A 26,745-nucleotide genomic window follows, 5' to 3' on the forward strand; every position below is an offset into this window, starting at 1 on the left:
GTTTTACTGGAGAACATATTGGCATCCCAAGGTCCTTCTTTTTAATAAACTTCTGCTTATTAAAATCTAAATAGCAGAAGAATAACTTTTACGAGATCATGTAGAACCCTGTGGTTTGTCGACACGCTTCTGATGACACTTTATGGAGGTTTTATGTCTTTGTGGTATATTACAACAAAACGAAGCCTTCCTTCCCTACCCTGCAAGGGTAGGTTACCAAAATGTAGAGATGACCAGAGACCCCTCCTTATGATTTGGGTTTAAATAATTTGTTTAATTTGCTGGGACTATGCATCAAATAAAGCAAAATTATTAGCTATCATACCCCATGAATCATCTGTCGTCTGTGTGCAGGTTCATCAAAGTCTCAAAACAATCGTGAAAAAGCAATCTGTTTATTCGTGTACATGCACATAAACTGCCACCTTTATTTTTCATTACATTAAGCACAACTTTGAGACTAATGCACTTCAGTGTGAAATTTCTTGTCTGCTGCAGTGGGCTAGTGTCACCCTGGCAACCAAGAAAATAAAACTTTCCAAAGAAAAAAATGCGACTATTGCATTTTTACCCAAACCACGACCTTTTTCCTGAACCCAACCAAGTATCACAAGATTGTACCAAGGTCTTTAACTGCACAAAACTCAACCACATAGTTTTATTAAGAGGGTGTAAAAAAAACCCCAACTCTTCAAAAGGGGAAATTCTTCACTCTCTGTACCTGGACAAGTCAATAGATATTAAACCTGTGTTCAGTTAAACGAAACTACGTGGCGCAAGTTTGGACAACTTTTGTTCAGAAGCACACATTATTAGAATAAACTGGTTGTTTCATTAATTTTGTTACAAATCCAGTTGGTGTCCACTGCTACTTCATACCCAGGGCCCCCCTAGGAAGTCAATCCGGCCATGCTTCTCAGAACTAAGTTGGACCCTCTGCAGTTGTTTCAGCCTCTTCTGTATCAGTATATTATTATATTATTCCCACAGGAGCATGTCATCAAATGTATTTAAGTAGTCTCTTACTTCCCAGAGTATGGCAGCATGCCCAGATCACTTCACAATGAGAAACCCCGTCAGTTCCCAGAATAGAAATCCCATTTCTGTGCCAGACTTGAACGAAACTCTCCCTGAGGTCTCCACAGCGCAGAAACCGGGTGTGAGGTCTGTCGAGACAAAAGGGATACTGGTTTGTGACTACCGCTAGCCGTAACACTTTAATTAGTCGGTATCCGCCTTCTCTGTCGTCGCCCTCCTCCGCGTGCTTTCACCTGTTGGTGCCGACAAACCGCTCGCGCTCATCTGTCATTATTTTTCTTTTTGCTGGGAAGGGACTGAATCAAACCAGGTGAAGATAAAACACCAGAAAAATGCGATAAAGTGACCCGTCGGTTTAACACAGGCAGCAGCTGGCGAGGTCAAAGTAACGCTGACAGTACCTGAAAGTGAAACAGCGTTAAAAAAAAAAGTTTACTGAAGTGACGCTTCGCTGTTTTTTTTTAACTCTCGTGTTTTCCCCTCCGACTTAGTCCGGCTTTGTCATTATGCTATGACTCGTCAGAGGACCCGCATGTCTTGCTGAAGTTGGACCACGTTATCAGGTAAGAACCGTATTTTTGTTTTTGAATCGCTTTTGTTGTTTAGCAGCAAGTCAGCAGACCTCTCAAGCACACCGTTTTTGCTCTTGGCAGAGAGCCTTAAACAGCAAGCTGTGTTTAAACCTGAATCCTGACATTATTGTGCTGTTACCAACTTAGCAGCAACCATCTCTAGAGTTTATAATCTCACTCAGAACCAAAGAGGAATTAATACAGCTTCCTCGTGTCGGATGCATTTACAAAGCAAAACTATACTGCTGCTTGAAACCTGGGCTGTGATAATAAAATGATAATGTTTCGTAATGTTTCATCCCACGCTTTGACTCATGTCTTATCTGTAAAAATATCCACAGCAATATCTTCTGAGACAAATTTCTCAGAGTTTATATCAATTTCCCCCTTTTGTTTACAACGACCCGGGGATACCTCCCCTTTTATCGTTCCATCAGCACTCAAAGTAAACACTGGGTCGGAGAGCGGGCTGAGGTGGGATTGTGAGGATTTGTCGTCTGGAGACTTCTGCCTTTGGCTTTTACTCCCCTGTCTCAATCACACATGTTTTGTCTGAATGCACATTTGACAAATCTGTGTCTGAGCCCAGTGTCCCGGGTAGTCATTAAAGGATAACTCCTTCTTGCATCACAGTTCCCACAAGTTTACTCAGACCAAAGGAACTGCTGTGAATACAGTTGAACTTGCCTTGATGCCAGGAGCTGAAACACAGTAGCAGATAAATCACAAGGGCCTTGAGAGATTTTCTCACATTATACCTTAATGCCTGCATTTGCTTTATACTTTGACTTTCTAATGTGTGGGTCTTCTTAATGCAACAGTTAGATGGCTGTGTGGCTAAGAGAAAGCGAGCTTTCTGTTTGTGATATACAGTATTTTAGTCCGAGTGCAGCTGTGAACTGGCGACAAAGCTCTGGTGTTATTAGTAACGTCTTCTAATACACTGTGTGACAGTGATCACAAAATCGGGATCTTGAAAATGAGGATTCCTGCCATCATGACACGTGGGTTTCAAAATCCAAAATCTGGTATCTTTTTAAAGTCTGGCTAAAAGAAGGGTAACATGACAATCATAATTTCATCAGTTTCTGCAGTAAAGTTTTAGCCTTACAAACACTCTAAAAACTGAGAAGAGTGGAAAATCCACATTCTTTTGGGCACATGATTTTCACTTTCCTTTTGTTTACTCATTGTAAATTACCAAAGCTTAGAACCAACTGATTGCCCAACTAACGGCACTACATTGAAGATGATGCATCAATATATTTTTCAACTTTTTATAATGTACTCTCTCCTTCTGCTGATTTCAACTGTTGCATTTCGGTGAATAGAGCTTGACTTGTTGAAACTATCTTTAAGTGAGAAGAATAATGTTGAACCCTGAATAGTATCCTGATTTAAAATAATTTACCATGTTTCTGCTCAGTTAGGGCTCATTACAAGCAGAAAAAAAACCCATATAAAAGTTCAGAAAACAAAACAATGTTGGCTAAAAAAGCTGAATTTAAGTTCATAATCTTGTCTGTTTATTTCTCATATTAGATAGATTCCTTTATGTTTTTAGAGAGTTTATATTAGATATCTTATATCTCTCAAACACAGTATTTGAAGTACTCACAACAATACTTTGTCATGGTGTTGGCACTGGATTAAAGCATTTAAAATTGTGCCCATACTTGGCTACAGAAACCACTTATCTGTTTGCTCTACTTTGTTTTTTTTCTGATCTTGAAGCCAAGTTCTGGAGAAGAGCCTTGCATTTCATTCTCTAGGATGCCTCCCACAACCTGGAATGTATGAATGACGACTGAAACTGATTTAAAAAAATCTTCAACTTGTCAAGTTCCCATTCCCATCACTAAAAAATATCTAAAACTGACGTTAGCTGGTCAGGAAATTTTCCACTGGAATGTGTAAACAACACAGTGGTTCTGCAGTGAAATTTCCAGTAACAGTTGCTTTTCCCAGTTTTCTTTCTCCTCTAGTTAGCCCATTTTTCACAAGTGAAATACATAATTCAGATGCAGAAGTCTATGTTGTTGTTGTTGTTGTTGTTGTGTTAGCTGCATCACCGCTTTTGTTATATTCGTTGCCACCCAGGTGTCAGGCAGGACAGACAGCTCCACACTAACAGCTGGGTGACAGCCAGGACTGCTTTCACCTGCTCTTCCTGCTCAGAAACTTGTATTGCGATGACAGCTTTCTGGTCCTCTGTGCTGAGCCAGCAGAAGTCACATGCAGCAGATCCAGAGATTGCTGCAGAGTCATCCACAGGGTTCACTCTGTTAAACTGCAGTATGCTTTTGGCCCAAATGTCCAGAAATACTTTTTCCTCTGCTTCATGAAGGCTAAATTAGTGTGCATAGCACATTTAAAATGTGCATTGCACACATATAAAGCAGTACCTATTGCACTCTGGCTCAGCACTGTAGCACTAAACAAAAGATTTTCCAACCAAAATTCATTCTTCTAAAATGAGACCATCACTTTAAGTGGTTTTTTTGTTGTTGTTTTTTTTCCTTTGCTGCAAGCCAGAGAGTGTAGCAGGGCCAGTGCCAGGAAGTGGTAAAAAGTGGGACTTCTGTGCTTGCATTTTTGACAATAAAATAGGAAATTTACTTTTGCTCTCTGGAAACCTTCTATGAATAAAATAGTGATGTAATGATGTCAGGCCTGCCATTGAGCAGAACCCTATAAGGTCTGGTGATTTGGACTGTGTGATGGAAGCCACAATCTGTAATTGTGACTAATAAAGAGAATATTTGACTTGTCCTAATAGGTTGCAAGGCTTAATGGCTGGTTTTGGTGTTATTCCTTCAATAGATGAGAGACAGCAACTAACTGAAGAAGCCTTTTATCATCGCCATTGAACATGCACTTCTGATTTGTGTCATGCCAATGTACAGGACAGTACCATGCAGTTGTATGTATATTTTGGAAAGCCAAACTGATTTCATAAATTACTGATCCTTTAAATGGACAGAATTGATGACGTTTTTGAGCTTAAATTTTAAAGCTGTTGCCGATAAAGAGGAGCTGTTTTTAGTTACTTTACTGGGATATTTGTTTTGTTCTGCTCTAAAAACTTGCATAGCTAGGTGTTTTGATCATACCCAGTTTAGTATATAAAATCCTATAAATTCCCTACAAATGTTGTTTGCCTGAGCAAATATTAACTGCTGGGTCAGCTCCTACCCATTCAAAAGAATCTGGCTTCTCACTTTTTTTTAAACTATGTCTGTAAAATTAGTTTGAAACTGATTGCACTTTTATTGCTCAGACCTGCATTGTTATAATATTACGAATGAACTGAGTGAGTTCACCTCTAAGCCTTCCTCGTGTGGATTAATTTGGCTTTGTAAGCTACCCTGCTCTATACAGGGCACTTTAGCTCACATGCGGCTCATGTGACATGTTTTCTCTATAGCTCTCCTGCATTGAACACACAGTGACAGGCTGTAATCAGCATTCACACCCACACAGGGCATGCCATGGTCAGAGCTCTTTTGTCATGAACAGCTAGTGGAATATTGCTGTTGTCAGTGTTGACTTTATGGTTTTGTGTACACTGTGGTTATCCCCACACTTTTCGTTAGCCACTTACTAATGAGGGGTCCGGATGAGGACAAGGTCATTTTGGAGTGTTATTGGAATGAATTGTAAACCTGTCACAGACAACTCGGAGTATAGAGTCAAAAGTCTGAAAAAAAAAAAAAAGGGTTTTCCTCCACACTGCATACTGTATTCAGTTCCTTAGAGCCATCAACAAGGAATCAAACTGCTATCAGCTCCATGCTCCGTGTTCCTCGTGCAAGTGGTGGGTGCACAGCTTTTGTGCTGTTCCTGGCGAGACCCCATAGGCTAAGGCCTGACAACCACTCTCCTGCAAGCACCCCACCCTTGAACCAGGTCCATGAGGCTCCGGGGTGGGGCACTGATAACCCTATGGCAGGCCGATTAGCGGTTGACCTTGACTATTTCTTCCTAAGGTTGTGTTTTTTTTCGTGAATGCCTCTTAGTCTGGGCACACCTAGGACCAATTTAGGCCTTACTGGGGGGCAAACTGCCCCAGAAAACATAGCTCCTGAGATCAAGCAGGTACGCAAACTGCTCCCCCATGATAAGATGGTAATTAATGGATGGAGCTTGATCATTAGGAAAGGGTAAAGTTGCTACTGCTCCATGTCAAAAGGAACTAGTTGAGGTAATTCAAACATCTGTCTTGGACGCCTGCTGGGCACATCCTATGTGTGGTGTTTTGGGCATGTGTCTGATTCAGGCAGAAGGCCCTGGAACAGACACAAGATATGGTGGAGAGATTATGTATTGCAGCATGCTTGGAAATGCCTCAGTGTACCCTAGAATGACTTAAAGGAGGTGGCTGGAGAGAGGGAGGTCTTGGTATCTCTGCTTATACACCTGAACCCCGATACGGAGGAGAGGGAGGGATAGCGTCATTCAGTTTCTTTTCAATTGTTACACTCAGTTTTAACCATAAAGCTCCACTTCATAACAATACTCACTTAGGGCACTTTACATGTGTCATATAAAGATCTTACATTATTATTATGGAGAGAAAATCCAGCAGTGCTACTAAATATGATCCACAGCTGAAACAGAAACATACAAGCCAGTCATTATGTTGCACTCACACATGCACATAGTAGAGGGTCTTACTGACAGACATATCTCTCCCTGTTTTATTAAGCTGTAGGTATTACAGTTCTTAAAGTTTCAGTTTATGTGGGGAATCTGAGCTGTTAATGAAGTGGTACATTTGTGTAAACTGTGTGTATACGTAGTGAATGTGTAACTTCCAAGGGGGATCTTGCTAATCCCTATTTTGGTGGTGGGGTTGGGAGGATCCCTTTTACAGGAAGAAATCTTGGGCAGAACCCTGGGTGGCCTCCAGTCTCGGCTGAATTGAAGAATAAGCAAAACAAAGAATATTCCAGTTTCAGCGTTTCAGGAACAGGTTATTTGAATTCAGATATGGTTAGCCTTTGTTTGTTGCACCAGTGGGTCAGAGGCATACATTTTATTCTTAAATTTACATGTCACGGGGAGCGCTGTTGATTTTAACATTATATAATATCAGCGTTGACTCATTTACAGTTTGATTGAAACAGCACTTATGGCATCATCAGGTTACCTTGGCTCAGGATTTCAGACTTAATGAGAAACTCCACAGATTGTTACACAGCAAGGTCTCTTACAGCTCTCTGGGAGTGCTTCTGCATACACGGACAAGTTGTATAAAAGCTTTTGTGGCTCCAGAGGGAGCTGTGCAAAGTCTGATAAATATCTTCAAGTAATGTGCTATGAGTCAACATTGGTTGGGATTGAAGGCGTGCAGGATTGGAAAGGTGTGAGCTCACCAGTTTTCCGTGACCTCCTTATCTCTGCTTAAGTCTTGTAGCTCAAGGCTGTGTTAGCTGCTTCCAGCACACAGAAACGCAGACACTACCAAAACTGCTATAAGTTCTTCAAATTACAGACAGTGGTAGCAAATGAAATGTTCCAGAAAAAATCCAATTTGCTGGTTAGTCATTAATCGGGACACAAACCCACATACTGACTCACTTCTGTTTGGATTAGCTGGGGTCAAACGAAGTGAGAAGCATCACAGTAAAAGAGCAAGATAAAACTTTTCTGAAGCGAACACACATGCCGTGTGAGATAAAGTGACACGAGCAGCATTTTTCTCATGTCTGCTTGATATGTTGTCGAACAGGCATAACCCCTTCACACTGTTTGTGTTGTGGTGAATCAGATTTTGGTTATAAGTGATCTGTGACTGATAATTGGCATCGATAAACGTTAACGTATTTGCCTTATATGATCAGGTTGACTTCTGAGGTTTATGTTTTTGTTTTTGCTCTGGGGATTCCTTACACAACACGCACACAAACACACTCACACATACACACGCGATCCCACTTAATCCTGAACTGCATCTCCGGTCGTTCTCCCTCTCTGCCATCTTATTCTCCAGAGGCGCTCCCCTCCCCGTAATCAAGTCCAATTATTTTGGGCACAAAACTCTGCTTTGTTCTTTGATCTGCCTTTCAGGCAGAACTTTGCTCCCCTTTTTTTTGCTGTCTCACTCCGTCTTGTTTCATTAGTGTTTCTTTTGCCTTTTTGATTGTTTCATTTATACAAACCACCGTGTTAACATGGAGTCCTGGACTTTACTCCTGTATGTCTTGGCTGTAGCATTGATAGGGTATCTAGCTGGACTTTAGTTAGAGGTCAAACACTTGCACTAATATTTGTTTGGATTATGATGTAACTCACTGTGACACTCTCCCTGTCCTGTTTTCCCTGAAATTAACAGCTTTCACTGGGCATCAGAAGGTCAGAGAGCGAGGACCCAACTTTTTACACATTAACTTTCTGTGTGTGTGTGTGTGTGTGTGTGTGTGTGTTACTGTAATTGTCTGAACTGTGATACAAAGCATCCTGTCTTAATTCTTTTTTTAAAAGTCAGTGTCAGTGCTCCTTTACAAGGCTTGCATTTTTTCTGTAAAAACTTCAGTATACTCCTATTTAGAGGCCAAACAATTTATGTAGTCCAGTATAATATAGGATACTGATTTCTTTTATGGTGCCTCTAATGTTCAGGGTTTTTTACAGATGTTTTTATTCATGAACATTTCATCAATCAGGTCTTACATGAGGTGTTGTGCAAGACTGCATTATGGTGATAGGTGGTTGTGTATTCTAGGCTGATACATATGTTTAAAGCAACAATTTGGCCAAAATCTAAAACTAATATGTTTTTATTATTATTATTATTGTTATTATTGTTATTATTATTATATTTCTGTTATTTAATACTGAACCATGTAAGAAATTTTTGAAAATAACTTGAGTATGTTAAATTGTTTTAGCTCTTCACAACACCTAAATGTCAGCCACTGACACCAGCATATTCCGCCTGATTTGATTACAGACCAGTGTCAGCCTTTGGGTGTTTGTAGTACTCTTACCCACCCTTGTCCTGGGGGTACCAGGACACCGTTATCCTGTCCCGACAAATGCTGAATCACTATTTTAATAGATGACTTCATTAGTGAATAAAAAGTTTAATGATTCGATATTGTTACATAAATTTATTAGAAATGTTTGTGTAATCAAGCATATACAGATAATATTACAAAATATTAACTTTCAATCTATGTCAAAGTTTTGTTACTCTGCTTAGTTGTCTGGACCTCCTTTCATTGTGCTGCTGGTTCTTGGTGTTTTTATTTGTTTGTTTTTCTGTTTTCATGTAAAATGTATGTTATTATTATTCTTTTTAATAGCTTCTGTCACATGGGAGCCTGTATATCAGTGTCATACTGTAAACTCTGACTGCATGGGGAAAATTACACACGTCACAGACCATTAATAATCATCAGTCACATTTCTCCTTTAGGTACCGGAAGTGGTAAAATATCACTCCTGAAACAGAAAGTGCAGTTTCTGTTTATTTTAGGGAAATACCCTGTATACATACCCATCAAAACATAAGGCTTACATTTATTTGTGTTTCCTCCACAGACCACATTCTTAAAAAGGTAGATGAGTCACAAACAGTGATCTAGTCTTTATTTTAAAGGTGCAAATTCCACTTTTTCACTGTCAAGAAGTAACACTTATGTTGTATGAACATTATTGTAGTCTATAGCCACATGTAGGACACATCAGCTTTTTTTCCATCCATTATGTCACTAGAAATGAGATGCGCCACCCCCTTGCTGTTCTCTGTACCTCTCTGTCCATGCCTTTTCGTCTCTCCCCAGTGCTTTTTTTCCCCCTCTCTGGATGTCAGTGTGCCAGTCGTCGTTTGGAAGCTCTCGCTCATATCTTGGCTTAAATTTATCTCTACTTTTGCTCAGCGTGCATTCCCTGCAACCTAATAAGGTCTGCATGGAGGGAAAGGAAGAGGGCACAGAGGGCGAGAGGAGATGGTGGGAAAAGGTTGGACAATAGCAATCAAAAGTATTTTCCCACAAATTTGTTTTGGCCTCTGCACACATGGGTGTTTCTGCTAGTTTTTTTTTTGTATGTAGAGAGAGAGGGAAACCACAAAGATGAGGGTGAAAGCACAAAACATAATGAAGAGATTAGGATATTGTAGGCCTTTAGGCTGACATGTTCCTAAGCTCTTTGATGTAGAACATTATATGCTCTGTACATAACAATATTTTCTTCAGTAAATCCACATGAATGTGACAGAGAAGATAATAAAGTACAATATAACAGTACTTCAAAGCCTTTTCTGATCTTTCTCCTTTCATAGACTCTAATTGATGGCCATTGAAGCTACAGCAGAACATACTGTTGTTTATCACGCTTGTGTCTACACACACTGATAGTCCTTCGCTAAGAGAGAGACCCTGAAACCCAACCACAAACCACCACGCACATAGGATATTAACTCCGCTTTTTCACTTCCACTCTTCAAAGCAAGGTGTTTTCACAGACTGTTTTCTGGAAGCTGGAGGGGACTTCTCTGCTTATGCTGCTTTATTCAACCATCCTATCCCCTCAGCAAATTGTCACCTGATCCCTCACACGCCTTCAGCCATGCAGCAGATTAGATTACTACAATATTCACTAAAGTCAACCAGAAACCCCCCCCAACCCCACGCTCTCCAGCTCTCATTTACTCTCGCCTCTGTTTCAGACTATAGAAATGCCCCAACACAATATGGAAAACTCCAGGAGTCAGTGGCAGCAGGGTGTGCGGCCTCCGTGGATCACCAGAATGACTGAAGGTCAGAGTCCCGCCTCCTCAGGGGCAGAGTCCGATACAGAAAGTAGCAGCGCAGAGAGCGAGAAGGTGAGGGAGAGGAAGCTGTCTATGGTGGTGATGTAGTCGTTTGTTAGACCTTTTAATCCTGGTTAAAACAATGATTCATCATTCCTGGTCTGAGCCCTTCCCAGCCTAACAGCTTGCATGTGGTCACTCTGTCTGCTCATTCTTTTTCCTGCTTTCTGTCAGACCTCCATTAAAAAGTTGGAGGTGGGTTCACTGAGGGTCCTGCCATCACCCTCCATGCTCCAACAGCGAATCACAGAGATCGACCAGCAGAAGGAAGAGCTAAACATTGAGGTGAGCATGTCACATGATCTGGACAAAAACATTATTTTACCGTGCAAAAAACTGCCAGATGAAGTCGCTAAGGAGCTGATAGGGTTAACATGTTCCAGTCATTTGATTCAGAAAATTGACTTGGAATTATCAGATCAATTGCGAAACTTGTAAAAGTGGTTTTGATGTTTCTGCTGATGCATGCACATTGAAATTGCAACGCCGTTTCTAAACTCCAATACAGTCACGATAAAGGAATGCACAACTCTGACTTGCATAAGTTCAGGTCAGTATGATTCATCTCGGTCGCGTCTTCTACCCTCTTAGCTGCAGCTGGAGATTGCTTTGCTACAAGGAGAGCTGCAGACAGAGAAGGACCGGCTGCACAAACACACGCAGAAGCTGAAGGATCTACAGCAGGAGGCCGAGCAAAGAGAGAAGCACAAACACACAGACAGACAAAAGGTAAAAGATACATGTGATATTATCTAATACAGTTTTAGTATTTTTTTTTCTTTTTCATTGCTTAAAAATTTACAGATGTTATGGGTTTTTTTTAACCCCTAACCACCAATGTCACACCTGCACTTCGAGTCTCTTAGTGTAGGGCTTACACCCCCTGAAGAAACTGGCATGTGGGCTCAGTAATGTGCAACTAAAGTCAACACAAGATCATGTCAGTGATAAGTCGGCTCCCATGCATTGACTGTCAGATGTCAAACACTGTGAGATGTTTTCAAGATAAATATATCCAGCCCTCATTGTAAACAAAGGTTAATAGACCTGTTGCTCTTGTTTCTTTTCAGGGAGAGTTTTTGTTTTGCATTCACTTTTTTCCTTGCTCTTTTCTAACTGTCTGTAAATGCAGGAACGAGAGAGTCTGGAAGAGGAGCGACGCAGGGTGGAGGAGCTGAAGAGGAGGTGCAAAGAGAAAGAGAAGCTGATCCCTAGTCAGCCAGAAAGTCAGCGAGAACAGTTAATGCTGCAGCTGCAGAAGGCGAGTAGGACATTTTCAGCATGGGTGGAGGATGACAGTTACAGTTACTCATTTGGGTGATCCACAGTGTTCTTTTTTTTTTTCTTCAATCAAAACATCTGCAAAACCAACAGAGCCAGCATCATTATCGTTTCATCTTCAATGATGATTCTTCAAAATATGTTAAACACAAACACAAAACTGACCAGCAGGCTTTAGCCAGATAAGATTCCTTGAAGTTGTGGTAATCAAACGTCTGTTTCCTACTTTAGGGTGTGGGTTGTAAATCATTTTTAAAAACTGCATGCTCAAGATTTCCAGTACGACCCAAAAACACATCTGAGTCTTGAGCAATTTTCTGTTTTAAATATCTAATCCTGCCTTTTTTTTTAATTGAGAGAGATACAGAAACATCCTAATGATTGTGTCTCGATGGCAGCTATCTAGATAAAACATAACTGCAGCTAATGCTTGGTGTGCTGTTTTGATATATCACAGTGTGTCAGATACAAGGTGTGTTGACAGTGCTGAGTCTTGCACATAATATTGTCTTGAATACACAGTGAGTGATTGTTCAGTACCTGTTCAACCTGAAGTGCTAATGTTTACCCACACCTAAACAAAACACAGGATGTGTGTTTTTCCTGTGAATGTAACAGAACGAGATGAGAAACCTTTTTGTTTAAATCGCATTGTTTAATGACAGGTTTAGTATTGTCCGGTAGCCGGTTCCTTTCTGTGGTAACTTGTCAGATTTATTTGGAAAGGGTTTCTAGAAAACAGGTTTTTCACAAGTTGCTTCACAGACAAAAAGCTGCATGCATGCACACAAACAGGACTTAAGTACGTGTTGCACAGCAGCAAGAGAGCAGGCATTCCAGTTATGAGGCTGTTGAGTGTTTCAATAGGCAGTGAAGCATTGAATTTTGTGCTTGTACTGGAAGCGTGCCTCCGGTTGCCAAACCTTGAGAATAATGGAGCTCTTAGGTTCAGTTAACTTTTGTCCACATAAGTACGTACTCAAATCTTTTGATTGTGCGCTAAAAAGTTTGAGTCACAGCAAGATGTTTGAGAAGTATCGTGAGATAATGATAATAAAGAAATACAAATAATCTGGAGATTATAAGTAAGCTAATTTGGCTTTTATGAGTAGCAGCATTGTGCCAGCAATTGTCAGTTTGATATTACTGGCTGTGTAATAAAAGGTGTTAAACTACTTCTCAAAGGAAGTGTAGCATTGTCGATTGGTTTCTCTCTAGTAAACTCTTTAGTCTTGTAAATTGACGATGGAACGAGGCTTGCCAAAGTTAAAAATATCTCTGTAAAAGAATGAATCAGCCTTTTAAGCTCAAAATCAATACTCATACAGTATATCTGCACTAAAAAAATCCAGTAAAGAGTTCACTCTTATTTATGTTATTATTACTATTATCATAATCTTGACTGGTGTATTAAATCAGGGTGCTAACAGTGCTAACATCTGGATGTGTGCGTGTGTATGGGGGGTTATTGTTTTAAGCATATAAGTAGAAAAACCAGTGGCTGGACTGCATGAAACAGAACCATGGAATGTTTCCATCAATCAACCAGTCAATTTATTCAATAGTTATTGCTGTACTAGAGTGCTAAAGGCATTGTTTTGTATCTCCCCTCCATCCATTCACTTTTGATTGTTCCCACATAAATTTCTTGAGGGTGTTACATTCGGAAACCTTCTCTTAGGCTCCAGAACAAGACAAATTTTAGCAAGCAGTTCACAATAAAAAGGTCAAAGATGATTGTAACCTCATAAAACACATTTATTTACACAATATTTTTTGTCTTCATTTCAGGAGAAGGAGGCGATGGAGGCAACAGTTCGGGCCTTTGAGGATTGGGAGTTTAATTTTCTGGAGCGAGAGACTGGCATTGTTGAAGAGGATGAGAGCAAATCCAAGGAGGGAGAGAGTGAAGGAGAACTTGAAAAGGAAATCTCATGCCAGAAGCTTTTGGTCAACGTTGCACAGGTAAACAGCACGTCTTTGAGAGAGTTTTTGAGACGGTTACACAGCTGCTCCTTGAAGTGTTATCAGGGAGTCACGTGCTTTGTTTCAGTGTTTACTCTCACATAAATTCCACATCAGTGCAGACATGTGGTGTCATACTTGTGCATACAATAAGTGGATGAAATGATAGGAACAAGCAAAATTTGAATATAAACCAATACAACAGTTTTGGAAAAGATCTATAGAATTAGGTCACATTTCTCTTTGATCACAGTCTGGACAGTCTTCATGCTTCTTTTAGAGACACATAAAGATTGTATGTTTTTTTTTTTTTTTTTTTCTAAAATTTGTTGCACCATGTCTCCCAGCTTTTGCTGAAATCTGTTTTCCTCTTTTTGAGAGTTAAAATGAGGTGAAGACCGACCAGAAAGTGAACGGAAGAACCACAAGTTTGTGCTCCTCCTATAATAATCACAGAGTTGTTGGCATCAAACAACAAAGTGATAAATCTGCATTTCGGGGCTGTTGCACATTAAAAAGTGAAATTAATCAATCACCACATTAGATGGCTTGTTCTGCTGTACACATAACCTCTCTTTGCAGTTACAGTTCATGCTTCTTTTTTCGGATTTAAGGCTTGCTCTCCTTCTTTTGGCACAAGCTTGAACTCTTTACCTCAAAATGTCACCCTGATTATGTCACACAGCGCTATACAAGAAGCTTAATCAGGCCACCACGAGTGAAAACTTACAGAGCAAAACACATGGAAAGCCAAAGTGGAGAGACGATTAGGAGAGTCTGGAAAGATTAAACAAGATGAGGCGATATGGAAGAAGAAGGGTTGCACAATCGTGACTGAAAGATAATATTGTCGACTAAAAATGCTTGAAATCATGCTTATTTGTGAGGGTATTTTTTAAGAGATTAGCTATCCTGCCCTTGAGCAACATTAAAACAACAAAACTCTTCAGATCAGGATTCCCATAGCAGTTTCAAAAGATCTGTAACATGTTGCCACTTGTATTTAAATTCAGTTGTTCAACTGACAGGTTGGGCGTGTGTACTCTGATTTATGGACGATGATTTTATTCAGTAACTGAACTTTGGAAACCAGCAGTCTGGACTTCACCTTACATTCCTAGTGCAATTTGTTTCTGTGTTGTCAGGTCATTTTTCTATCATGGTTGGGTGCTGCTTATTCTGAGCTACCTGTTCACATGTTCAAACCCCAGTAATGATCTCATGCTGATGTTTAGCAGCCAGTATGTGTTTAGTAATATAACCTGATGATGACACTGACTGAAAACTCATCCTGACTTGTTATCGTGCTTGACAATTAGGCTATCTTATGCCTCATTTAGAAGTGTGTACTCTGAATAGTCTCACTCTCTCACAGATTATGTCTAATATTTTTATAAAAGGGAAGAAACGCACCAATTGCACAGAATGACACAAAAACAACATCGCTGACAATCTAAGTCAGAGGATCACCAAAGAGGGATTAATGCTCTTGGGAAAATTTGTGTTTGCATGTCAGTAATTGTTGAGATATTTCAAAGTGAACCAACCAAACATGACATGTATTAAACCCCTTCTTTTGTCCTTAACACATGCTAGGATAGCTAAAGGAGTGCCAAACTTAAAGTCTTAATAGTTTTGTTACTTAAAAGCAATGGTCAAACCCTCATGTGAGGGGTCAGTAAAGCCTTTTGTGAACTCAAATGTATGTTATTATGATAAGTTCCTCTTATAATTTTTGTATACCGGTAGTCTCAACTTACATTTTCATGCTGGCTGTTCCAAAAAGCTGTTCTTCCTCCAACATTTACAATTCCATAAACATAGATGATGAAAATAATGTTCAGTTGTTTCTCAATTAGCTTCAGAATGTAGGAGGAGGAGCGCAGCCCCGGAGATGAAGGCTGGGATTGTGTGAGAGGGATGCTAGTTGACTCAGCTGCACTGTGGCCTCACTGCACATGACATCTCTCACTCTCTTTTACTGTGACACACTTGCTGACCTAAAGTGGTGATTTTATATCAATCCTGCTCTCCTATGTCAGTCTTGTGCCTCTCATTAACTTGCAAAATGGCCATTTGATTTGCATCGCATCTCGGCTGAAGAGATCGACTCAGCTTGGTGACCTGTATTTATTCACAGCGACATATGCACGGTCACATCGGGGGATATTTACTCAATATTACATCACAGCATAATGAAAAGATTAAGTAAACTCAGGCCAGCTACATGAATCAGCTACAGCACGTGACATTATCTCGGAGGACCAGAAGCCATATGCCAGCTCGCACTGATGGGAATGATTGTCTGAATTTTCAGGAGCAGGTCCACCGGTTAGAGAGACAGCTGCGGGACATGGAAAAGGAGAAGGAGAGAGAGATGAATGCCTTGAGGAAAGAGAAGAGGGAGCTCATACACACTCAAATGGTATGTGGGATTTGTCATACTGTAGGTTTTACTAACTTTTGGTCTTTATTTAACTGGTGTAGTTTCTATTGTGATGTGATTTATTAGTTCTGTTACTTTTCTGTTCTGCCGATCTGTTTATTTCTTTTTTGTCTTGTCTGTTCTTGATGTTTCATATGTTGGAAGCAGTATTTGATTATTTGGTTAAGAAACAGCAGGAAGCTAGCTCCTCCTAATGATGGTGGTTGTATTTGAGTTTTTTACATTTGACATCATCATGCCTTTAATTCTCAGTGGCATAGATTCAACAAGGTGCTTGAAACACCCCATATAGAGATGGCATCATCATATAGCTACAGCACATTTCACACTATTACACTACCAGCAGCCGGAGCCACTGATACAATGCATGATGGATCCATGCTTTCATGTTATTTACACCAAATTTTGATCCCACCGTCCCACAATCTGAGCAGAAATCGAGACCCATCAGGCCAGCAACAGTTTTCTGATCTTCTGTTTTTCTTCTGGTGAGGCTGTGAGAACTGTAGTCTTAGTTTACTGTTCTGAGATGACAGGAGTGGCACCTAGAGGACCTAACAGTGTAAAGGGTAAATTTACAATAATAATTCTGAATTTTTAGACTTCTGAACTCAGTCCTTGTGCAGTTTACTTCATGGTTTATTATGTACTTTAGTGTTATAGCAGTGTAGTGTCCTTGATTAAGAAATCTAACAATGAGTGTTTGTCATACAAAGTATAATAAATGAGTTCAGATATGAGTTAAATGTTTTTATAAGCAGCACTGAATCTGTCTGCAGATTTCAGTTTATAGTGTTCATAGTGACAAACCTGCAGAGAGCTGTCACATGACCCTACAGATCCCCTCATTGCTTTAACATCTTTTAACTGCTGCAAATGAACAGGTTATTCATTATAACGTACTTGTCTACATAAGGCCAATACACATTATCTGTCTGAAAAGGTCTAAAAATAGCTTTAAAACCTGTTTGAGGGGGTGGAAGGTGTAACCCCTGAGCAGGTGTCCCACTACTACCCTGAATTTGTATAGCATTTGTATAGGTTACCACATTGGCATTCACATGCGACTGGTCTACTAGATTTGTATGGATGGTGGGCCAACTGCCAAACCTCCCAGACTTGTTAAAAGGTAGAAATTCAAACCCACATCTACTCCTGACAGTTTCTACAAATTCATCTTAACAGTTGGGCTTCCACCGCTCACAGACAAAGACTACGCTTTTCAGGCAGTTTTTGGTTCACTTGCACTATTCTCATCAGCCCCATTTCAAGCCCCAGCAGGCACTAAATAAAGCCTAGGTAAACTGTGGATTAACTCCTTAGAAACAAGCAGCAGAGAAAGTTGGTGGCTAGTTAGTGATTGAAGTAGAGTATTTAGCAGATTAAAGAAAACAACCATTAACACCATGAGGCGAAAAAGACAAAAACAAACTTACACGAAAGTCAATATTATTTGTGATGTAGAGAGAAGATTGACTCCAGATAAATGCTGCTGTTGCAGTAGCATAAACCTTTATATTAAGTTAGGTATTAAAAGCCAGAAACAAATTAAACAAACTCTATTACTGGTTAGAGTTCCTTAAGTGCATAAATATGTTTTTATTCAATCTGTGAGCTTAACTTAACAAAGAGCAACAGAGTTGCACTGCTAGCAAAACTAAACTGAATCCATATCTCTAAATCACTTGTGGTGAGTAGTGAAGGATTTCAGAAAGTCTAACATGTGTCCATGATCTGTTTCTTTCTTTTTAGTTCAGATTCATAAAACATCTACCCAGCTTTGAGTATAGTCCACACTGTCGTGTGTTATGTGTTTTCATTATTAATACTTTCTGCCCCAGAGTGTGTGATTTACTCAGTGACTCATTAAACTATGCTGTGGCTTTATCACACAGACAGTGGCTTGCATTTAATCTGAGTTATGATTGCACCAGTAAAAAAAAAAAAAAAAAAAAAAAAAAAGAGCAGGAGACGAGATCCGGATGAGTAAAAGGGAAAATGAGACAAACAGAGGGAGGAAGCGAGAGTGAGCGGGAGGGGAGAGAGAAAGAGAAAGAGCAAGAAGGAGGGAGGGAAAGGGATAGAGGGGGAGGAGTAAGCAACGTGAGGGAGGGTGCTGCAGTTGTGAATGTGTGGATGTCTGAGAGGGAGAGAAGGCAAGCTGGGAGAAGTTTCACATCCTTGCAGCGAGTGGTAAGTAGAATGACTGCACTCGAGTTGATTTGCGTGGCTGAAGGGCTTTAAAATAGCGTCCGTCATGAAACTGTGAAGTTCATCAGCTGTTGTAAATAAAAGAGGGGACTGAAAAAGGGAGGGCAGAAGGGAGTGGCAGTACAGAGGAGGAGAGAGGGAGAAGGCAGTGTCAGACAACATGACCAAGTGTGTATGACTTTAATATGACTGCATGCAGGATGTGGTTTGCTTGTCACAGATGTGTTGGGAATTTTAGTGCTCTGCGCTGTTTGTGTCTTTGTATATTTGTATATTTATTTGTGAAAACAGTTGGATCGTATTGTGTCAAGAAAGCATTTGAATATTTACCAAATCCCTGAGAACACAACACTCATGTATGTGCAGCAGATGTTTAACAGCCACACTTCTGCTGCCAGCATGTGCTGAGTAGTGAAAGAGACGGACAAGGGTTAAACAGTGGACCGCATGTAGTGACTGAATTGCTCATGTGTTTGTGAGTCAAGCAGGGAGAGGGAGGGTTAGAGGGGAAGATAGTGGAGCTGTGATAATTTTTTAACTCATTACAATCCCTCCTGGAAGGTTTAATTCTCAGGCAGACGTGGTATGTAGAGATTTTTTTTTTTCTTTAATCTATATGTTTTGCTTTACGGTTACAGTTGGTGAAAATGAACAGATAGTATTTGTGCCCTGTAGTCAGTGTTGATCACAGATGCTTTACTGAAGTTTGGGATTTAAACCTGGCTTTCAAACAGGTTCGCAAAGACAAGACGCCGCTCACCGACTGGACTGACATCACCAGCTCAGCTCCCTGCATGATGTCACTTTCTCCTCTGACGGTTCACAAGCCTCCTCAGGTATGCAGCTTGTCACAGAGGTTTCAGCACAAGTTTAAATTAGGCTGCAGATATCATTTTCAGTCATTACAGTCAACTTTGTTTGACTAAAAAAAACCCAGTGTTTTTTTGTTTCTCCAACAGTTAACCTCATCATTTGGTCTGATGTTGACATTTGTGCTTTAATTCAATTACTGATTTCCAAAACATGTGCTGATAGCTAACAGAAAGATCTGAGATGACAGTGTCTGTGTTTTGAATGTACTTTAAGCATACTGTCTTTTTATTTTTTAGGATCCAAGCAAAGAAGGTGTCAGTCTGCCCAGGAGACGAAGCTCCCATCGCAATAACAGACTGAACGACAGGCCGGTGTCAGCACAGGGTGAGTCCACTTTTTCTATCTTGCTTTGTCCTCCTGATTGCTCAGGCTGAGATGTTTGTGATATATAACAATAAACATGTTCTCTCTGCACCCTTGTGCTCATTTTGTCTGGTCTGTTTGCTCAGTTCCCTCCCTTTTAGTCAAATCAAAGGCGTGTCAGTAGAGTTGGCAGGTCGTTATTACATTGGTTTTGCCTGTGCGGGCCAGATGAGCCTGAGAATCACCCATATACTTAAGCCTAAAATCTCCCCAGTAGTATCTGTTTTTCACATGCCCATCTATCTGTCATTAAATAGTAGCCGGATCTTCAGGGTCATGTCACATCTTGTCAGGAGTTTGCTCTTCTTCTTAATCCTCTAAGTCTCTTCCTGAAAATCATAACTGACTCTTCTTGTATGTAAAATATAAAATGAGTGAGTTAACATTTTGATACCACATGACGGATTTCTCTCACGCCGAATCTTATAAAAAGCTATTTGTGCTGACTGATGCATGTTGTTCTCACATGTCTCTTTTTATTTCCTTCCACTTTCAGTGCTGGTAAGGATGCATCCTGACAGCCAGACCCCAGAGGCTTTCACATCCCCTGTCCTTTCCCATAGACTGAGCAATGGGCACGGCAGTGGGCACGGCAGTGGGCACGGCAATGGGCACGGCAGTGGGCACAGACCTGGGACCAGCAATGGTGGTGGAGTCCTAACTCCATGTAATAGTACAACAAGCTCTCGTGCTGCCAGGTCAGTGTCTTCACTTTTTAAAAAGCAAATTGGGCTCTTTAATGCATTTTTAAAAGTTCATGTACTAGGTAATTATATTTACATGCAACCAGAATGGATTTTAATTGCTTTTATTTGGGCCCACTGAATGGAGAAATGTAGCATGTGAAGGTTTTTGTGCCATAATTCACATTTTTAATATAAAAAAAATATATATATATAATTTGACACTATTAATTAGTGGGTCCTGGTTTGTGGTCATCGAGTATATTTCCAGACACACAAGGCACTATAACCACTTGGCATCAGGTTGCTCCATGACCACAGTTTCTGTTTGTTATGTCTTTACTATAGCAGATAAAACCATTTTTGATAAATTAGGATACTTTCAAACACATTGTGGCAGCAAAGTGCAACAAGAAACCCTCTTAATCAGGCCAAAATTGCATGAACTCACAATATAAACCATGTTGGGTGTAAAATCAAAGTGGGAGCAACCACATTTTGCTATTAACCATTTTCCCACGGCTGTTGTTTTGTTTTCTATCCATATTAGATTCAGTAATTGGTTGAGGAGTTTTATTATAAATGCATTATAAATTTTTCCAGTTGGAATAATGGTCAGAGGATGGATTGCAGATTGGGCCAAAATGACCAGATTGTTTTATGTTTTTGGCCTACTAACAAACGACGTCAGCAAGTCTGTGTGGACTTTGTGAACTTGCACATAACAGCAGCAACAGTTGCAGGCGTACTGTGTTGTGTTACTGGGAGTAAACGGGGTGTAGCGCTGTCTGTTAACGATAAAACATTTGCAAATGAACATGGGGCTTGCGCAGCAGCATAAGATAAGGTTAGGTGTCTGTTGAGATGATTGCACTGGTGTTACAAGTCTGTTCATTGAATAGTATTGGACATACTGCATGATGGGCTTCAGGAGTACTTCATGATGTAGCACATGTCATGATTTGGCCTTTTGCATTGTCACATCCTGTTAAACACTAACTCAATCTTTGCTGATGATAAGCTTAAGTCTGATTAATTATGCTTCATATTTCCATTTAATTCTACCGATAACTTTGCAAAGAAAAGCGTCTGGACTTCTTTAAGTTGCTTGATGTGATTAGAGGATCACCAGGGGGTCCTTTGTCCCTCTTTGGGGGGATACTCCCACTGGGTTTAAATCTGGGACTCTCGGCCATTTGACCTTAGAACTGAAGAAGCTTCTCGGATGAGAGGTGAAACGTCTTCAAGCAACTTAAAGAAGTCCAGACGCTTTTCTTTGCAAATTCCTTTGACTACGATGACCTGGATGACTGAGAACCTTCACAGACACCTACCGATAACTTGTTAAACAAATGCAGCTAATTGGATTATTTTCTAAAGAATAATGATTTTTTTTTAATTTAAACTAACTGTATAAGGCTTTTGCACTCAATTATATTATTCCTTTTTTCTCACAGTCCATGCCTTTTGGATCTCATCGAGATTGAGAAGAAACTGAGGGAAGCCAAAGCAGAGAGAGAGAGGCTGCTCAGAGAGCGGGTGAGTCACCTGCTGTGGGAAACACTCGCTGACACCTCTAATCATCAGCGACACACTGAATTAGATACGCCTGTCTGATTACTGACGCCCACTCAGCTCCAGGAAAGTAGACAGCAGATGTTTGGACTTTTGTAATGCATGTTTGTAGCACTGGCAGTTGAGAGACTAAAAAATGTGCAGCCATATGACTAAGAGTTTCAGAGAATTTCAAAAAAGGAATGGAAGGATTTAGAGTGTAACACTGATTTCAGTTTCCTTTATGCTTTTGGATGCATACCTCCAGCGGGTTAAACCAGTATCGCTTCCGTCTTACTGTGTTACCTTGGAAATGGTTTGGGTAATAATTTGTTTTGATGTGTGTGTGAACTCAGGAAGAGCAGCGACGATTGCTATTGGAGGAGAGAAGACAAAGAGAGCTTAACTCTTCCAGAACAGAACCACCAGAACCAGAGACCCCACAAAGACCAGAGCCAGAACCTGAAGAGCAACAAAGGGTCATCTCTTCCCCAAACTCCTCTGAGGTATGAATGAAATTCAAACTTTAAGTCAGTGAAAAAATATTTTATTGTTTTTATAAAATGATCCAACCTAATGCAACAGACATGCATATGTACTCCTTTTAATCCATGGATTCTCGATGTTCTTGTCAAGACATGATGCCGACGTTACCCACAATACAATGAGTTTCCAGAAAACTGTAACGCGGGATTGTTAGATTAGTTTTGAGCACTGTTGCCTCACAGCAAGAGGTTAGAATCCACCAACGGGCTGGGGCCTTTCTGTGTGGACTTTGCATGTTCTCCCTGTGTTTGCGTGTGTTTTCTCCGGGTACCCTGACTCCTTCCCAAAGTCCAGAGACATGCAGTTAATGGGGGTAGGTTAACAGGTGATTCTAAATTGCCCATAGGTGTGAATGTGAGTGCGAATGGTTGTCTGTCTCTCTGTGTTAGCCCTGCGTACATCAGTCAAAGTATACCCTGCCTGTCGCCATATGAAAGCTGGGATAGGCTCCAGCTCCCCTGTGATCCTGATAAGGAGAAGCAGAAAAGAATGGATAAATCTTCTTCACCAGTTCAAATTTTTTTCCCAGAATGTTTCTTTGGCTGTACCAAAAGACAATGCAATCTTTGACGGTTATGTCACCGGTTTTCTTGTTATTCTGTTTCATTTTTCAGATTTTATAACTAACCTATTTCCAGCATCCTATACATTTACATTTTTAACTACTCATTCTTGGGGTTTTGGGGACCCAAAACAAGTGTAACCATTATAAACACCAATAGGAACTGGTCAGTTTAGCATGGTAAATTGACTTTTTTTTTCTTTTTCAAGCATCTTTAAAGTCCATTTGTCTTCCAGCAGCGTAGCCTGCCCCTCTTCCTCTCTCCAAACTTTGACCTGAGGGCCCATGTGGAGTCTCTGGGTCATGGAGTGACTGGCTGCACGGAACTGCGGCTGACGTCACGACGCTGTGCGGGTTTCCTGACCAAACGAGGGGGGAGGGTCAAAACCTGGAAGAAGAGATGGTTCCTGTTTGACATGGACCACAAACGACTAGCCTACTATACAGGTTAGACTGGTTGGAGGGGTGTGCTCGCTGGCTCTGTGTTTGCCTCTTTGTTTGAATGAACCATTCTCTGTCACGCTAGGAGGTTGTCAGACTTATTATAAGATTACATCACATCAAAGTTTTATTCTAAACATTTTTTTAAATTTATAATTTTTTAAAAACTTTTTATTGTGGTTTGTAGAAAGAACAAGGGATTTTTTTTTTTTATTAACCATGACCTAAATATTCAATATTAATGTTCTAAAGTTCCTTTCTTGCCTCTCCCTTTGCTGCAGACTGTGATGAAAGGAAGCTAAAGGGAGTCATTTATTTCCAAGCAATAGAGGAAGTTTACTACGACCATCTACGAACAGGCACCTCTGTGAGTTCTCACATTTTACACAGCTGGGCTTTAAATAAATCTGTGAAGTTTTTCATGTGTTCCTGAGCACGGACTTTGGATCAGAAGGATAACAGTTTGTAAATGTAGCTTAAACTGCACTGGACTCGTATTGTAGAGGTTCTAAAGTATCTCTTGATGTGTAATCCAGTCATAAATCCCCAAAACTCTTTCAAAAATTATTTCTAGAGTCTCTTTACAGAATGTTTTCCAGGACCAATATTTATAGTCATTATTAAATATATTACAATAGCGCAGACAGAAAGTCCAATAAATATTTTCTTTCTCCTGAAACGTACAGTTAACACAAACACACAACTCAAGCAGAATTAAGATGACTATCACAGATATACATTTGTGTTTGAATGCGAATTTGTTTTGCTACCTTAAATTTCCAAATAGTTTTGTTTATATGATATGACATGATACATGTACCATCATATTTGAATAGACTAGAAATCAAAGGTAGGTTGTTGGTAACAGTGCTGCTTACTAAAACTTTTATTTGGTGCTCACTGGCGTCTTCTAAGAAAGTAATAGTGTCAACCCTCTTACAGGGACCTAAATGAGGAAAAGAAAATCCTCAGGGAAATAGTTTGTGGTCGGAACATCCTGTTCTTTTCATAGTTGTGTGAAACAGGTGATTATCAGTCTGCACTTATACAACAAATAGAGGCAACATTAATGCTGCAAGACAGAAATTAGAAAGATGGTTAAAAAATACAAACATTATTATAACATTAATCTCTTATTACCAGACATTTTGTTCTGCTGGGCAGCAGGTTCTACTCGGATATATACAGTAAAAAGTTTGGACACACCTTCTCATTTAATGGTTTTTCTTAATTTTTACTACCTGCTACATTGTAGATACATACTGAAGAACCAAATATATGAAGCACGATAAATGGAATTATGTAGCAAAGAAAAAAATGATAAATAACTCTAAATGTGTCTTATATTTTAGATTCTTGATAGTAGCCACTCTTTGCTTTGTTGACAGTGCTGCAAACCCTTGACCTTCTCTCACTGAGCTTCATGATCACCTGAAATGGTTTTCAGTTCACAGGTGTGCCTTGTCGGGGTTCATTTGTGGAATTTCTTGCCCTTCTTAATGGGGTTGAGACCATTAGTTGTGTTGTGCAGTAGTCAGGTTGGTACACAGCTGACAGCCAACTGTTAGAATCTTATTATGGCGAGAACCAATCAGCGAAGTAAGCCAGTTTCCATTCAGTCTGGAAAACTGCTCAAACTGAATGTACTGAATGTCCCCAAGTGCAGTCGCAAAAAACATCAAGCACTACGATGAAACTGGCTCGCATGAGGGCCGTCGCAGGAAAGGAAGACCACGAGTCACCTGTGCTGCTGAGGATAAATTCACCCAAGTCACCAGCCTCAGAAAACACAAGTTAACAGCACCTCAGATTAGACCCCAGATAAATGCCACACAGAGTTCCAGTAGCAGACACATCTCTACATCAAGTGTTCAGAGGAGACTGCGCGAATCAGGCCTTTATGGTCAAATATCTGCTAAGCAAAAAGCAGAAGAGATTTGTTTGGACCAAGAAACACAAGGAATGGAGATTAGACCAGTGGAAATCTGTGCTTTGGTCTGATGAGTCCAAATTTGAGATCTTAGGTTCCACCCGCTGTGTCTTTGTTCAACGCAGAAAAGATGAACGGATGGTCTCTACATGCATGATTCCGACCGTGAACATGGAGGTCACCTGACCTAAACCCAGTCGAGATGCTTTGGGATGAGATGGACAGAGTGAAGGCAAAAGGGCCAACAAGTGCTCGGCATCTCTGGGAACTCCTTCAAGGCTTTTGGAAAACCATTTCAGGTGACGACCTCATGAAGCTCATTGAGAGAAAGCCCAACGTCTGCAAAGCAGTAATCGAAGCAAAGAGCGGCTATTGTAAAGAATATAGAACATAAAACACTTTTTTGCTTACTACATAATTGTGTTCATTCATAGTTTTGATGCCTTCAGTGAGAATCTACAATGTAAATAGTCACGAAAATAAAGTAAAAACATTAAATGAGAAGGTGTCCACATTTTTTGACTGGTATATCTTAAACAAACAAACAAACAAACAAACAAAAAAATCACCACTGAGCTGAAAAAGCTGCTTCTTCACCAGGTGATGACGGTATCATTGTCTGTGCCTTCCTTTCAGTCACCACGGCCCAGTCTGACGTTCTGTGTGAAGACATATGACCGTCTGTTCTTTCTGGTGGCTTCCAGTGCAGTGTCCATGCGGATCTGGATGGATGTTATTGTCACAGCAACAGACGAGCATAGTCGTTATTAACTTTTTGAAGTTAAAATCCTTGCTTCTGAGCAGGCAGCGCAGGGGGGTTGTGTTTCCCTCTCTGCTGTCTAAGGGCCGATCTTGTTGAAGATCCACCTCAGGAGCTCATTCGGTACCTGGACTCATGAATATGTGAATGAAGTGCATGAGATACAGATGTGGTTAAACAGAGTCGTGGAAACTGTTACTGACAGAGTGATTGATGGGGACAGAGGTTCACCAGCTGCAAACCACAAGCAGCTTCACTGAGCAGCGTGCACAATGGGTGTCTGTTACTGGGAGGTGTTATGTTGAGCTTTACCTCCCCCTGCTGGTCACAATCCAGCATTACAAGACTGATGTACACTATGCAATAATACACTAACAGGTGGTGAACTTAATAACAGCTCCTGTGCAATACTATGCATTCCACTGTAACAGTCCAAAAATAAGTGTACTTAAATTAGACTGTCAGAGGCGTGTTGAGGTTAAACACTGTGACTGTTTTGTGCTGTAATTTGTGTTGGATTGCTTTATATTGTCAGATGTTACCATTAAAATGTCCAAATTTTTTTCTGTTTTTATTGAAGAGACATTGTAAATTACATTTTTAAAATTATTTATTATTCAGAAATTTTTATGGGTTTGATTTTCAAGTAAATGAAGACATACACCGTTATGCACTATTAAAAGTTTATTCATAAAATAA

The 26,745-nt window shown here is 40.2% G+C and overlaps 1 protein-coding gene and 1 long non-coding RNA gene across 4 annotated transcripts; one reads left to right on the top strand and one right to left on the bottom strand.

Moving 5' to 3' along the window:
* Positions 1–379: 379 nt before the first annotated feature.
* Positions 380–1,413, bottom strand: LOC102083073 (uncharacterized). The gene is made up of 2 exons (XR_266646.1): positions 1,272–1,413; positions 380–1,166 (listed from the first exon to the last, which is right to left on the bottom strand). It is a non-coding gene; the product is annotated as an uncharacterized LOC102083073 (long non-coding RNA).
* Positions 1,195–26,625, top strand: phldb3 (pleckstrin homology-like domain, family B, member 3). 3 transcript variants are annotated; one of them, XM_005455887.4, is made up of 16 exons: positions 1,195–1,348; positions 1,530–1,601; positions 10,288–10,443; positions 10,606–10,716; positions 11,023–11,160; positions 11,564–11,692; positions 13,504–13,677; positions 15,995–16,102; positions 19,069–19,170; positions 19,444–19,531; positions 20,067–20,268; positions 21,711–21,792; positions 22,164–22,313; positions 23,152–23,362; positions 23,638–23,723; positions 25,923–26,625. In XM_005455887.4, the coding sequence occupies exons 3-16, from the start codon at positions 10,297–10,299 to the stop codon at positions 26,055–26,057; spliced, it is 1,863 nt and encodes a 620-aa protein (XP_005455944.1). In that variant the 5' UTR covers positions 1,195–1,348; positions 1,530–1,601; positions 10,288–10,296; the 3' UTR covers positions 26,058–26,625. The 3 variants fall into 3 exon arrangements, with proteins under 3 accessions (XP_005455944.1, XP_025766980.1, XP_025766981.1); XM_025911195.1 differs by lacking the exons at positions 1,195–1,348; positions 1,530–1,601 and adding an exon at positions 9,408–9,578; XM_025911196.1 differs by lacking the exons at positions 1,195–1,348; positions 1,530–1,601 and adding an exon at positions 9,408–9,578 and having other exon boundaries at positions 23,155–23,362.
* The last annotated feature ends 120 nt before the right edge of the window (positions 26,626–26,745 follow it).

The sequence above is a fragment of the Oreochromis niloticus genome, linkage group LG11 (genome assembly GCF_001858045.2).
Source record: "Oreochromis niloticus isolate F11D_XX linkage group LG11, O_niloticus_UMD_NMBU, whole genome shotgun sequence".
NCBI classification, from domain to species: Eukaryota; Metazoa; Chordata; class Actinopteri; order Cichliformes; family Cichlidae; genus Oreochromis; species Oreochromis niloticus.

Excerpts from the sequence above, each read along its gene's own strand:
- phldb3 (XM_025911195.1), top strand. The coding sequence starts at position 9,423 with ATGTCAGTGTGCCAGTCGTCGTTTGGAAGCTCTCGCTCATATCTTGGC. Across the intron at positions 10,444-10,605 it reads GCAGCGCAGAGAGCGAGAAG|ACCTCCATTAAAAAGTTGGA; the intron begins GTGAGGGAGAGG and ends GCTTTCTGTCAG. Across the intron at positions 10,717-11,022 it reads AGGAAGAGCTAAACATTGAG|CTGCAGCTGGAGATTGCTTT; the intron begins GTGAGCATGTCA and ends CTACCCTCTTAG.